We start from the raw sequence: 14968 nt of genomic DNA, 5'->3' as shown, positions 1-14968 counted from the left end.
TGCTACAAAGGTCAGCAATATTGTTGTTTACAGAACACAAGGTGTGAGGCTGTGAGAGAATGGGACAGGAGAGCCTGACTGGCTTCATGTTGTCAGTCAGTTTCTGCACAAGTGGTCTCTCCAAGGTGATGATGTTGGCTCCCTGATGTCTACTCTCACGTTTCCTCCACCTGCTGGCCCTCTCCTTCTTGCCCCCTTCTCTGTCCTACCTTCGAGTGTCGGCATTTTTAAGCTTCAGCCCAGGGCCCTCCTTCCCTTTTGTCTCTCTCCATTATCTCCTTGGTAATTGAGTTTATTCCCTTCATGTTAAATATCATCCTTGGTCTATGGACACTCCCCCAATTGCACAGCCTGCCCACAGTTCTCTGATGAACTTCAGACTTGAGTTCCGCTTGCCTGTGAGTCTCCATTCAGGTGTTCACACACTCTTTGAAATTCACATATCCAAGAGGGAACTCATCTTATTTTCCTTCAAGCCTATTCCTCCTCTAACCAATCTGACTAAATGCTACGACCTACCTGCTTAAGCAGAAACCTTATTTCTTCCTTCATCCCTAATGACTAAGTTACCAGCCAAATCCTATCAATTCTCTCTCCAAAGTATGTTTTGAATGAAACCAACCATTGAGCCAGCCCATCTCCTCTTTTTTAAAAAATTTTATTGATTTAATTTTGGTTGCCTTGGGTCTTTGTTACTATGCAAGGGCTTTCTCTAGTTGTGGTGGGCAGGGACTACTCTTTAGTTGTCGTGCACAGACTTCTCGTTGCAATGGCTTCTTTTGTTGCGGATCACAGGCTCTGAGCGTGTTGGGCTTCAGTAGTTGTAGCACATAGGCTTAGTAGTTGTGGCTCGAGGGCTTTAGAGTGCCCGGTATGTGGGATCTTCCCAGACTAGGGATCGAACCCTTGTCCTCTGCATCGGCAGGCAGATTCTTTGGACCACCAGGGAAGTCTCCAGCCCATCTTCCCTGTTGCAATTAGAATAGTCTAGCTTGTCATTTTATCCGTTCCCCACACCCAGTGCCCAGATGGGTTTCTCTGAATGAAGATGGGTGGGGTGACTCTCCAGCTTCAGATGCTTTTGTGGGCGCCACCCTCTTTCCATGCCCTTTCAGCCTCTGACTGCCCCTGCCCACCCTCTGCCGACCGGCCATCACCACCACCACCCTGCCTCTTTCACTCAGGTGGGACAACTGCACTATTTTTATCTTGTCCACGTTTTTGGCTTTTGTTTTCCCAAACACAGGAAGCTTTTTCTCTAGTCAGCCTGGTATGGATGCTGTTTCTGAAATATTCTCATCCCTTCTCATGGGACTTTCTTTTCCATCCTTTTCCATCCTATCTTCACCCCATGGGAAGCTTTAAAATCATCTCCCCAAGTGAGCCCTTCCCCAACCACCCAAATCAAAGTACTTCCCAAGCTGTAATTCTCTACCCAGTACCCCTTCCCCCTTTGATCACAATTTCATGCAGCAATTAAGAAATATTTATGTACCTACTGTGCACCAGCTGTGTGGGTGTGGTAGGGAAATGGTTGAGTCTCAATGGTAAAAGACCAGCATGCTTTCCCCTGGGAAATGGTTGAGTCTCAATGGTAAAAGACCAGCATGCTTTCCCCTCTGAATGAGGGAGCACGTAGTTAGGATATCAGGGGCAGCAGAGCCATGGAATTGATGATTCCCCAAAGTCACATGCCAAGAGGTAATGCTATTAAGTCAGAGGAGGCCAGCATCTGTGGGAACCATTAGCTCAACCCTCACTCTAGAAAAATGGTACAGATGAACTTGTTTGCAAAGTAGAAATAGTCACAGATATAGAGAACAAATTTAAGGTTATCAAGTCAGGGAGGGGCGAGATGGGATGAATTGAGAGATTGGTGTTCACGTACTGATCCTGCTGTGTATTAAGTAGATAACTAATGAGAACCTACTGTGTAGCACGAGGAACTGTACTCAGTGCTCTGTGGTGACCTAACTGGGAAGGAAATCTAAAAATGAGGGGATATGTGTATGTGTATAGCTGATTTACTTTACTGTACAGTGAAAACTAATACAACAGTTTAGAGTAACTGTACTCCAATAAAAATCAATAAACCCTCTCCCACATCCATGGTGGACCTTGTGATCAGTCAGGACACTTTCCCTCTGAGCCTCAAAGTGGCCTTAGCATCTTTCACAACTCAGGCAGCCCCATCTGCTCATTGAATTGGCTAATTTGCCATTGCAGACCCATGCAATTTAAGGTAGAGCCTGCTCCTTGCACGTGTGTGTGCCCAGTTGCTTCAGTCGTGTCCAGCTGTTTGTGACACTATGGACTATAGCCCACCAGACACTTCTGTCCATGGGATTCTCCAGGCAAGAGTACTGGAGTGGGTTGCCATGCCCTCCTTCAGGGGATCTTCCCCATCCAGGGATCGAACTTGTGTCTCCTGCATTGCAGGCAGATTCTTCACTGCTGAGCCACTGGGGAAGCCCAGAACATGCCCCTCAGTGCTTATTAAATGTTCATCACCTTTTCCTTTTAGAAAGGATATGGGTAGAAATATTTCTTAAAAAAAATCATATCCCACTCTTGCTATATTTAATCTATTTCCCCCCCTCTTCTTTTCTTTTCCCAGGAGAAAATAATGAATGTCAAAGGAAAAGTGATTCTGTCAATGCTGGTTGTCTCAACTGTCATTGTTGTGTTTTGGGAATATATCCACAGGTAATTATGGAACATGATAAAGTGATGTTAATGAACGTCTCCATCAGCCAAGTCACCATGTTGAATTAAAATTAGGATTTCTTCCTTCCTGTTTCCCTGAGCCCTAGACTTTAACGACTGTCTTTAAAATCATTAGATCTTCAAGCACTTTCTAAGGAATTAATTATCTTTCTTCCTGCCATGTTCCTAATGTCTCAATTTTTATATAGCTTTGCAGTTCTGGGAAGACTAGAGCCAGAAACAGTAAGGTCCTATTAAGACCAAAATGTCATATTAAAATATGACCAGATATGGAAATTGCATTAAGAAATTTCAGACAGGAATTCCACGAGAAATTCACCCTGATTTTTGCAGTCCTAAAATATTTGCAAAGTTCAAAGGAACAACTCAAAGTTGTTGACTTTTGCTGCAAAAATACACTTAGAGTCCCTGGTGATTTATTTGTGCCTGGCTAAACTTTTGAGTGTTTTGTCTGTGTTTTTTTTTTTTTTAAACTCTGGAAAACACAATGAATGAAATATTTCTGAGTTTTCAAATTCATCAGTGGATTCACCTCAAATTTTTGAGCTGCTTTGTGTGTTTTGAGAAACTATAATGCCTCGGAGGTTCCAGCTGGAGAGGCTTCTGACAGAAAGAAGTCTCCCCAAGCAGCTACAAAAATGCACAATGGTTTTGACTTTAAAAGGCATCAGTATAGTTCAGCCTTTCTTTCAAAAAGGCCACCTTACACCTAGAGGTGGATGAACCTAGAGCCTATTAGACATAGTGAAATAAGTCAGAAAGAGATAAACAAGTGTTGTATATTAATGCATTCATATGGAATCTAAAAAGATGGTACAGATGAAAGTATTTGCAGAGCAGCACAGGAGATGCAGACATAAAGAACAGACTTGTGGACACAGTGAGGGAAGGAGAGGGTGGGATGAACTGAGAGAACAGCATTGAAAAATATATATTGCCATATGTAAAATAGGTAGCCAGTGGGAATTTGCTGGATGCTGCAGGGAGATCAAATCCAATGCTCTGTGACAATTTAGAGGGGTGTGATGGGATGGGTGGTGGGAGGGAGGTTCAAGAGGGAGGGGACATATGTATACCTATGACTGATTCATGTTTATGTGTTGTGGAAACCAACACAATATTGTAATTGTCCTCCAATTAAAAATACATAAATTCAAATAAATAAATAAGGCCACCATACAACTCTGGGCCAGGAGCACTGTCTTGTCACCATTGATATCTTCATGGTCTTAGTAGCTTCCCAAGTTCAAGATGATGGCCTGGATAAACATTAGAATGTCGCTTTCAATTCTTAGATTCTAAGGTTTGATGAGCTGGGAGGACTGTCCTGACTACTTATAAAGGGACTGCCCATTCAGGTGCATCAGTGGAAGGAGGAATCTCTAGACTCTGTAGCTGGTTTTCCCCAGGGTGACCTAACCATTTCTGGAGTATTATTGTTTCATTCTGAACAACTCATTTTAAAAGAAAGAGGACAAGCTAGAGAGTGACCATGTTAAAGGGGTCTACAAACCAGGTCTTTCGAATTGAAGGAAACTGTGGGTACTTAGTCCGAAGAAAAGATGACTCAGTGTTGGATGCAGGGACCCTGGGGCTCCCTTTTCTTGAGGGCTGAGGAAGTATCCTGGCTGGAGTCTGGAACTAGGCTGCCTGGGGCTGGTCCTGTGCCATGACTTACCTCCTCTGTTTTGGGCAAGTTACTTCGCGACTCTGTTCTTTGGTTTTCAATAAGTTTCCCTGTTGTTTAAAATGGGCATAGTGGTAGTACCTGCGTCATAGGGTTGTTGGATTAAATAAGTTATTGTGTATAAAGCACATAGGGCAGTGCACTCGGTAAATGTTTGCTGCCATCACCATCACCATCATCACCGCCATTCTCATCACCTGCTCAGAGGTAAGATTTGGCAAATAGAAGGAAGAGCTCCAGCAGGTGGAAGAATCCAACAGAAGAGCGAGCGTCCTCTGGGGTGCTGCCCTGAGCTGAGATACTTGTGTAGGTAACCTTGACAGCATTCGAGCTCTGAATGCTTGATTGGATAACCTTGGTGTTTTGAATTGCAGCCAGAGTCACACTTCCAAATTTTGGGTACTTCACAAAATTAAAATATGGGAGCCAAAGGCCCAAATGTGCATATTGGCACTGGCCTCCATAAAGAGGGTTATTTTGCCGTGCTGGGTACACTCTCCCACACAGTAACTAGAGCAGCTTCTGGCTGCTCTTCAGAGCCATAGTCTGGCATCCAGACTGCAGCCACATCATTCTTCAATGTGGGGAATCTATTTGAATGTCTGCAAGAGGTTTAAAAGGCAGCAAATTCTTTGCCACCCTGAGAACTGGCCTTGTGATGGTGTGAGGTGAGCTGAGGGCACCAACCTTAGACAGGTGGGCAGCACTTTAGCTAAAAAAGATTTAAAAGTAGCTCAATCAAACATGTCAACTGATAAGTAAAGAGAGACTATTACCAATAGAGCATCCTGAAAGAATGTCATCCAGGACAGGGTTTGATTTGAGGTTGGATGAAAAGAAAAAACCTTAGAATTTTAGAGATGGAAGAAAATTTAAACGTTTATGATAAAGTAATGATGGTGAGGGTGATTTTGATGATAGTACCTACTAGTTATTGAGCGTTCGAATGTGCCAGGAACTGCACTAGGCACTCCCTCCAGTTCTTAAAATAGCCCTGCAAGCTAAGTATTAGTCTGCATAGTCTATGTATCTGGATGAGGCACACTGAGTCTCCACAGTGTTAAACGTGAAGGTTCAAGGTCACATTTTCAGGAAGATTTAGGTCTGAGGCTATCAGAATACAGCTTATTCTCTGACCCACGATACAACCCTTCCTTCAGTTGAGGGTTCTCATTTTTCAAGTGACAAAATGGAGACCAAATAGGTGAAATGACTTAGCAGTGAATTTATGTCCAAGTTCTAATTGGAACTCAGATCTGATTCATTGTCCGGGGCTCCTTCTTCAGCTGGTTGTTCGTGCTATGAGGGATACAGTATGAGGCTCAGGGAATTCCTACCCTCAGGAGGTTAAACTTTAGATGGAGCAAGCAGATGTGTACATCAATATCAACAATGCAAAGTGAAGGAAGGATATCAGAGGGAGAGAAAAGGAACCGTGAGAGTTCAAGGAGGCGAAGATTATGTTCGACTTAGACAGCGATCTGTCTTTTTTTGGGGGGAGGGGAGAGGCATTCATTTACAAATATTTATTGAGCAGCTACTATGTGCCAGACACTGTACTCAGATTGTACCACAGGAGAGGGGGCATTTGAATTGTGCCTTGAAGGATGAATATGTGTTAAATGTCGTGCTCTGCAAGGTGGGTGTTGCTGGGACCTGAAATGTCACAGGCCTCTGGGAGCGGAGGGTGAAAAGGGAAAGATAACAAATTTGAAAGATGGAACAAGATGGCAAGTCTGACTCTACAAAATGATGTCCTGAGCACCTGGTGGGGGTCTGAGTGCTAGGTTGCAGAGGGCCCTCTCCCTCCTCTTTCCCTTCTTCCTAACCCCCTCTTGTCGGGTCTGGAGTCAGATTCCCCAGGTTCAAGTACTGTTTCTTCTAGCAATCCAATCTTAGACAAAACCACTTAATGCCTAGGTGCCTCCGAGGAAGCATAGAACCTCCTTCGTTGATTGTTGTGAGGATTTAATGAGCTAATACGTATCAATTGCTTAGAACAGTCCCAGGCCAAGTATTAGCTGTTATGAATATTGTCAGATCAATAAACAGATTTAGAAACAAGAGATATTAGAACTTGGTCCACAAGTGTTGAGCTCAGAGGGGTAACCGTAGGAGGAAAGAGGGCATACATTTCACTCTGGTTAGGTGATATGGACTCCCAGCAGGGGCAGAAGGCAGAGTCTGAAACAAGTATTAGTCATTTATATTTTTTTTCAGTGATGAGGGCAGCTAGGGCCAGACAGGTGCAGAGCCAGGGCAGGTGCCTGAGCCCAGGTCCAGAACTCTTTCTACCAGGCTCTATCCCTTTTATTCACAGGGAGAAGGAAGCAAGAAAGATTTAACCATTGGGCACAGCTTCCGTGCACAGAACGGTGGAAGAATCCAGTACGACAAGTCCTATCCCTTTGCCCCCAAAATATCTCTCAAGTCAGCGCACTCCGCTCTCTCCATCTCTTTGGCTGCCTTGATCTGGGCCTGGACCACTGCCAACACCTCCTGACTAGTCACCCCGTTTACTCTCTTGCTGCCTACAGAGACGACCCGGTCCCACTGCTGCCTAAAACTCTTCAAGGGCAAAATCCACAGCAGGCTACAGCAAGGGGACCTCCAGTTACTTCTTCGTTTATTTCCTTGCACATTTAAATGCCTCCTTCCTTTTTCAGGGCCTTTGCATATATATTTTTGGTCTCCAAGAGACACTCTTTCTAATTTCTCTTCCCCTGGACTTGTAGTCATCCTTGAGAACTCAGCTAAAACATTATCCCCTCCTCTGGGAGGCCTTCCAGGTCTTCCTGTTAAGTGCTCCTAGTTACTTTTGCTTCTTCTTCTTTTTTTTTTAACAGCTCTTCTTGGAGTTTGGAGTCCCGTAGCTGTGTGATATAGGGTCTGACCTCTGCACTAGCTTGTCTGTACCACAGGATGCATAGGGACTCTGTCTCAGACAGCACTGTATCCCCAGCGCCAGGCCACGTGGCACATGCTCAGAAAGTATTTGTGGAATGGAGGGAGGTGGTCTGCTAGAGGAGTCAGATGGTCACTGGTCCAGTCTTGTAGATGCCTTCAGATGGTTTCACTGCCTTCGTTAGCTTCAGAAATGCCCTTTGAGGCTGCTCCCCCTTTGAGGAGGCTCTGAGGTGGTAGGGTGCCAGCTCGGCAGTCATTGGTTTTCTGGGGGAAGATAAATCCTGGGCAAGGGATGGGCCGTGGTGTTCCCCACTAGGAGTCAAGAGGGGAGCCATCTGGGAGCCCCTCTCCCTCAGTGAAGCCACTGTGGACATTGGAGAGCTGCCATCTTTTATTTTTAAACTAAGATTTGAGATTCTCCAGGGATCTTCTGACCACTGCTTGTTCTGGGTAATCCAGAAGTGATTAAAGTCCCTTGGTGTCATTGGTTTTATCTCAAAGGAAGGTAGGAATCTCGTTCTTGTTCAGTTGCTCAGTTGTGTCTGACTCTTTGCAATTCCATGGACTGCAGCACTCCAGGCTTCCTTATCACTATCTCCCAGAGTTTGCTCAAACTCATGTCCTTTGAGTCGGTGATGCCGTCCAACCATCTTATCCTCAGTCATCCCCTTCTCCTGCCTTCAATCTTTCCCAGTATCAGGGTCTTTTTCAGTGAGTCAGTTTTTTGCATCAGGTGGCCAAAGTATTGGAGCTTCAGTTTCAGCATCAGTCCTTTCAATGAATATTCAGGATTGATTTCCTTTAGGATGGACTGATTGGGTCTCTTTGCAGTCCAAGGGACTCTCAAGAGTCTTCTCCAACACCATAGTTCAAAAGCATCAATTCTTTGGCGCTCAGCATTCTTTATGGTCCAAGTCTCACATCCATACATGACTACTGGAAAACCCATAGCCTTGACTAGATGGACCTTTGTTGGCAAAGTAATGTCTCTGCTTTTTAATACATTGTCTAGGTTTGTTATACCTTTTCTTCCAAGGAGTAGGCTGTGGTCACCATCTGCAGTGATTTTGGAGCCCAAGAAAATAAAGTCTCACTATTTCCATTGTTTCTCCATCTATTTGCCATGAAGTGATGGGACCATATGCCATGATCTTAGTTTTTGAATGTTGAGTTTTAAACCAGCTTTTTCACTGTCCTCCTTCACCTTCATCAAGAGGCTTTTGAGTTCCTCTTCACTTTCTGCCATAAGGGTGGTGTCATCTGCATATCTGAGGTTATTGATACTTCTCCCAGCAATCTTGATTCCAGCTTGTGTTTCTTCCAGCCCAGCGTTTCTCATGATGGACTCTGCATTTAAGTTAAATAAGCAGGGTGACAATATACAGTCTTGCCATAATCCTTTTCCAATTTTGAGCCAGTCTGTTGTTCCATGTCTGGTTCTAACTGTTGCTTCTTGACCTGCATACAGATTTCTCAGGAGGCAGGTCAGGTGGTCTGGTATTTGTATCTCTTTCAGAATTTTCCACAGTTTGTTGTGATCCACACAGTCAAAGGCTTTAGCATAGTCAGGGAAGCAGAAGTAGCTGTTTTTCTGGAACTCAGTTGCTTTTTCCATGATCCAACAGATGTTGGCAATTTGATCTCTGATTCCTCTGCCTTTTCTAAATCCAGCTTGAACATCTGGAAGTTCTCAGTTCACGTACTGTTGAAGCCTAGTTTGGAGAATTTTCTGCATTACTTTGCTAGCATGTGAAATGAATGGAAACCTGGAAGTAGCCAAAACCCAAGCTCTCAATTTGGCCCGGGGCTTCAGTGATAATGGCTGCAAAATAGCTTTTCTGAATTAAAAGTAATATGATACATTTTTATGTCTCATTTGCTTTTAGCCCAGAAGGCTCTTTGTTCTGGATAAACCCATCAAGGTAAGTGCTTTTAATTCTGGGTTTCTATGGGATTCTCCCCCTGCCTGCCTGCTCTGGCTCCCCTGCAGTCCATTCTTAACTTGGCAGGTGGTGACACAGCTCTGGTCACAGGTGGAGGGGAAGGGTCTCAGGAGTCTGGACTGTATTCCTCCAGCCCCTTAGTCTTGTCTCTCTAGAGCCATGACTCATGTTTTGTCCTTGCTTTTTATCAAGTATTTATCTCTTCAGATAGTCTTGTTTGGAGAACATTCCTGCCTTGCTTATAAAAAAAATCAGGGTAGATATTGTCCATTATGCTACCCACCACATGTTGTATAAAGACCCTTGCAAGAAATTTCATTGCGATAAAGGATCAGGAAAAAAGTTTGGGTCTCCTGATGAACTAGTGTGTGGTGTGGTAGTATTGTTATTATTGGTCTTGAGGACTCTGCAAGCCTTGGTTTTCAATCTTTGGCTTGGTTGCCAGGAAGCTCAGAGCAAAGTGTTATGTTCAACTGCTTGAACTTTCCTTGACCTTCATTTTTGAAACAATTTCTCCCCTGGTATTAAATCTTGGCTTTTATGCTTACATGTCATATGACTTTGGCAATTTGCTCAAACCCACTCAACCAGTATCTCAGTCAGAAAAATAAAGGTAAAATTTTTATTCTCCCAGAGTGGCTCAGATGATCAAGGTCATGTGAACATGCCTACTGAGTGACTAAAATGTTTATTTCTTCTTGCTTCATTTTTATTCTTGTATTTTTTTTCTTATTTATTGTAACCATACTTTCTTAATCATAAACTACTTCAAGCACTTTTTGAAGAGATGGGTTTTAAAGCATGTTTCTTTTTTATCATGCTGTTCATACCTCACCACCTTATTTGTTCAACTGAAGTGTATTGTTTCCTGGATTCCCCTTTTCCCTCTTCTGGAAGGTCCCCACCCTGGAGAGGCTCTCACAGGGAGTGTGGACGCGTCAGTATGTGCGTGGTGAAAGTGGCTTCTAATTACAGTTGGTTGAGCTTCTTACTGATTTACAGACCCTCGGATTTCCTGCGTCTGTCACTGCTGACCTTTGTAGCAACTCAGATTCTCCTCATTTAGCCAAAGAGATCATTCCTGGAAATGTGAACCGTTTTGTTTAAAGACTACGACTTGCTACAGTAATTTTCATCTTAGAAAGCTCTTTTGTGTATGCTACGTATATTTAGGCTTCAAAGCCACCCTCATGGTAGGTTTCTTATTGTTGTTGTTGTTATTATCTCTGACTTTTCAGAGGAGAAAACTCAAGATTCAGAGAGGGGAAATGTCCTCTCACAGTCACCCGGCTAGTAAGCGGCAGACCCAGGATGCAGATTTATGGCTTAGCATCAACCCCACTTTGTCGCTCCATTTTTCTCCTTCTCTCCCTGTGAGGGACCCTTGGATGGGCTGAGTGCAGGGGGCTGCCCATGGGAGGGGAGATCTAGGTGGCGTCAGGCGCATCCCCTCCTGTTCAGCTACAGCAGCGTCACTTGCATTCATTTTACAAATGAGCGATTTTTTTAAACAAAATTTTAAACGACATACCAGAAAAAGAGTTTGGAAATCCCCCCGTTTGGGACTGCCTCCTTTTCTAAAAATGTTTGTCATTTTTTCTCATTTCTTAGAAACCCAGAAGTTGGTGGCAGCAGCATTCAGAAGGGCTGGTGGCTTCCGAGATGGTTTAACAATGGGTAAGGTGGTTGTGTAGTGATCTGTTTATCCACCCAATGCTATAGAGTCCAGATAGAATGGTTTCACAGCCATGACCTCAGTCATTTGTATTTCTGGCTTATTGGAAACACACGAGGCCTCTATTTCATGGTTGGGACTGGGCCATTGAGTTTGGCGGTCATGTTTTTATTTTTTCCCCATTTAACTTGAGGGTGAATGAAGTTCAGGCTAAAGTTGGGACTGCAGGAAAGCCTATCATAAACTAAAATGTTTTTATGAGGACTGTTTTATTAGTTTTCCCTCCTCTTGAAATAACCTGATGGTTATTGGGTCGTTAAATTGCTAACTGTGCTGACCTGGAAGGATAATAAGCAAGCTGAGTCCTGCACCATTTCAACAAAAGTAGGTCTTTATGAATAAACGTTTAGCATCATGAACCTTTCTCCAGACATTCACTTAGTGCAGGTGTTCTCTGCCGTGGAACCATTTTTATAAGGTCCTCAGCCACCATCCTGATACCATAGGCCAGCCTTCTTGCCTTCCTCAGCTTATTTTTCCCTTTGTATGTGTGACCCGCAGTTACCATGAAGAAGATGGAGACATAAACGAAGAAAAGGAACAAAGAAACGAAGACGAAAGCAAGCTTAAGCTATCGGACTGGTTCAACCCATTGTAAGAAAAGAAGTGTCGCCCTGTTTCCAGTAAATCCATAGCTCAGCATAAAGGGGCGGGGGCTATGGAGGCAACAGTGCCATGGAGAACAGCCCTGACTAGGGGGACAGAGACTTAGCATCTATTAGACCTTTACACCAGAGAAGGCAATGGCACCCCACTCCAGTACTCTTGCCTGGAAAATCCCATGGACGGAGGAGCCTGGTAGGCTGCAGTCCATGGGGTCGCTAAGAGTCGGACACGACTGAGCGACTTCATTTTCACTTTTCACTTTCATGCATTGGAGAAGGAAATGGCAACCCACTCCAGTGTTCTTGCCTGGAGAATCCCAGGGATGGTGGAGCCTGATGGGCTGCTGTCTATGGGGTCGCACAGAGTCGGACACGACTGAAGCAACTTAGCAGCAGCTGCAGCAGCAGCAGCAGACCTTTACACCAGATTAGATGAGAAACTTGAGAGGCTGGTTGTGTTATTTGTTTGAGCAATAACTACAATGATTCTGACAGCAGTCAGCCAATGGCAGTGGAAGAATCACAATATACTGGGGCTGGAAGGGGGTCTCATAGGCCACGGGGTATTATGGAAAGCTACAAAGCTAGAGTCAGAGCAAGAAAATTCTGAGATTCAGTTAACTCGTCTGTAAAATGGCAGTGATGTTACAGAAGCTCATAGGGCCATGCGTACATCCTTTAAACAAGCGTACAACAAATGTTTGTCAAACACCCATGATATGCTAGCTGGTGTTTTACAAACTACTGGCCACTATCCATTAATGTGTTCAGAAACTAGCTGAATGGGTTTAAAGCAGCCTTTTAAAAATTGAAATCAATAGAAAATCAGGGCATCACCTGAGGAAGGATAGGTATTGTTAAGTGGATTTTTGCCTCTATGTATATATGTGTATGTCCATGTGTTTTTGACATGAGATGTATTTCTTACTGTGAATCATGGTAAAAAATTCTGTACTAGGCATTGTGTTAGGTATAGGAGACAGGAAAAATCAATCAGCATGGTTCATCAAGAAGTTCATGGTCCTGTAGGGGCTCTAGATGTGTAAGTAGTGTTTGCCAAGATTGATTAAGGAGCTGTGAGCAACCTGACTTAGAAGGCTGTGGTTTGGGGAGCAGGGAGGTGGGAGCTGTCCAGGATGACCATGAGTCCTGAGAGACCAGTGGGTGGTGGTGCCACTGACCAGGAAAGTGTCTAGGAGGGGTGATGAGCTCAACTAGGGATGCGTATGGATTCAGCAACTTGTGGGGCAACTGGACAGAGATTCATAGGGTGCCTATCTCAGTCGTTCAGGCTGCTATAACAAAATACCATAGACTGGATGGCTTATAAACAACAAATATGTATTTCCTACAGTTCTGGAGGCTGGGGGGTCCAAGATCAAGGCCCCAGACGGGGTGGTGTCTGATGAGGACCCACTTCCTAGTATATTCATGACGGTGTTCTCACCTTGCTCTCACGTGCTAGAAGGGGAGAGGGAGCTCTCAGGGGTCTCTTTTCTAAGGGCACTAATCCCATTCATGAGGGCTCCACCCTCATGTCCTAATCCTCTCCCTAAGGCTCCACCCCTTAGGTTTCAACACATGAATTTTGGGGGACACAACAGTCAGTCTGTAGCAGTGCCCCTAAGTGTGGCAGAAGATAGGTGGTGGAGATGTGGGAAGAGGAGCCTTCAGCGTACAGGTGGCAATGGGATCTGCAGGCCTGGATGAGGCACCAGGCCGATGTCTGACATCAGCATTGAAAGGGCCAGTGCAGGGAGAGAAGTCTGAAAAGCAGCAGGGGTGGCCATAGAGGTAGGAGGAGGATCAGGGGAGAACAGCAGCTATCACAGCATGAGGGATCTTGGTTCTGCAAAGACTGAATGTGTTCTGGCAAGTTCTTTTATTTTGGGACGAAGGATCCATGCCAGTGTCAAAGGATGGGAATTTTGCTCCCTCCCCCCAAGGTATCATTTAAGGAGCTGGACAACAGGGTAGCCCTCTATGGGATGCTAAACCATTCCTGGAAATGGAAGAATATGGAAGCACTGTGGTTTGATAAGCCCCTTAGGTATATGTGTGTGTGTGTGTGTGTGTGTGTGTGTGTGAGGTGGGTGAGAGCCCCCCAGTGGCCAGTTGGATGAGCTAGCAATATAGTCGCCATGCTTACTTCAAAGGAGGGTGGTACACTTTCACTGTGGTACTTCTGCTTTGCTGAGTGGGACCTGGAGGCGGGGGCTGGGGCTGGGTTACTCTGGTCAGAGAAGAGAAGCAGATTACAACCAGCAGTGGTCACTCTCTCCACCGCCCTCCAAATGAATGACGAGCAGATATTTAAAGAATATTGATTTGTAGTGACACCAAATCTAAGCCTTCTAAGGGCACTCAAGTATATTTCTTGCATAAATGAATGAAAAATGAACAACTGGATTCACAGATGACATATTTATAGAAATGTATCCTTTTCTATAAACTACCAGAAGCATGGTAAGTATATTGTAGATATATTTTTTATATCAATATCTCTTCAATATATATATATATATATATCAATATCAATATCTCTTAGCCTCATATCATCACATTCTCTTAATTTTCCTCCTACTTTCTCAGTCTCTTTAATGGGGCCTCTTCCCAAGCCTCAAATATTAGCTTCTGGAGGTTGAGTCCAGTATCCTCATCTCTTTTCTTTATACTATCTTCCAATGTGCTCTCATCCATTTCCATGGCATTAGACACCATCCATGGGAGAATGACTCCCACATTTACATCTTAAGTCCAAAGGTTTTCTCTGAGCCCCCGCTTATGTCTAACTGTCTGTGTGTCTCACAGAGTTTTTGATTCACCCCACCCCCGTTCTTCTCATTCCTATTTAAGTCAGAATCCAGGAGACCTCTCCAATTCATCCTTCACTCTTTCCTTCATCCATCCTACAGTCTAATCCATTAGCACGTTCTGTTAATTCTTCCTCCAAAATTCTTCCTACATCATCTCTTTCTTGCCACCCCACAGCTCTTGTCTTTGTCCTGCTGCCTGGAAGGAGTCCAGTAAAGAACATGCTGTACGCATGCTACATCTTTCGTGAACTGCTGCCTGATTCATAGAATTTTAATACTTCCTCTGCCCAGCCCCTGGGGACCACAGTGTTCCCATTAAGTATATGCACATGCTCAGTCAAGTCTGACTCTGTGACCCCATGGACTATAGCCTGCCAGGCTCTTCTGTCCATGGAGTTTTCCAGGTTAGAATACTGGAATGGGTTGCCATTTTCTACTCTAGGGGGTCTTCCCATCCCAGGGATCTAATCTGCATTTCCTGCATGGCAGGCAGATTCTTTACCAAGGAAGGCACCTGGGAAGCCCATAAATAAGTACGTATGATGTTC

General features: G+C 44.4%; 1 protein-coding gene across 6 annotated transcripts in view; it reads left to right on the top strand.

The window, feature by feature from the left end:
* Positions 1-14968, top strand: part of LOC113901597 (N-acetyllactosaminide alpha-1,3-galactosyltransferase) — a 77391-nt gene that overhangs the window by 52544 nt on the left and 9879 nt on the right. For all 6 annotated transcript variants that reach the window (XM_027556157.1, XM_027556156.1, XM_027556160.1 and 3 more), the window contains 4 exons: positions 2618-2706; positions 9208-9243; positions 10876-10941; positions 11501-11593. In XM_027556157.1, coding sequence (XP_027411958.1) covers positions 2618-2706; positions 9208-9243; positions 10876-10941; positions 11501-11593 — 284 coding nt within the window. The remainder of the gene's footprint in view (positions 1-2617; positions 2707-9207; positions 9244-10875; positions 10942-11500; positions 11594-14968) is intronic.

Source organism: Bos indicus x Bos taurus, chromosome 11 (genome assembly GCF_003369695.1).
Source record: "Bos indicus x Bos taurus breed Angus x Brahman F1 hybrid chromosome 11, Bos_hybrid_MaternalHap_v2.0, whole genome shotgun sequence".
NCBI lineage: Eukaryota > Metazoa > Chordata > Mammalia > Artiodactyla > Bovidae > Bos > Bos indicus x Bos taurus.
The sequence above is the reverse complement of the archived record's forward strand: the minus strand, read 5'-3'. Positions and strand labels throughout refer to the sequence as shown.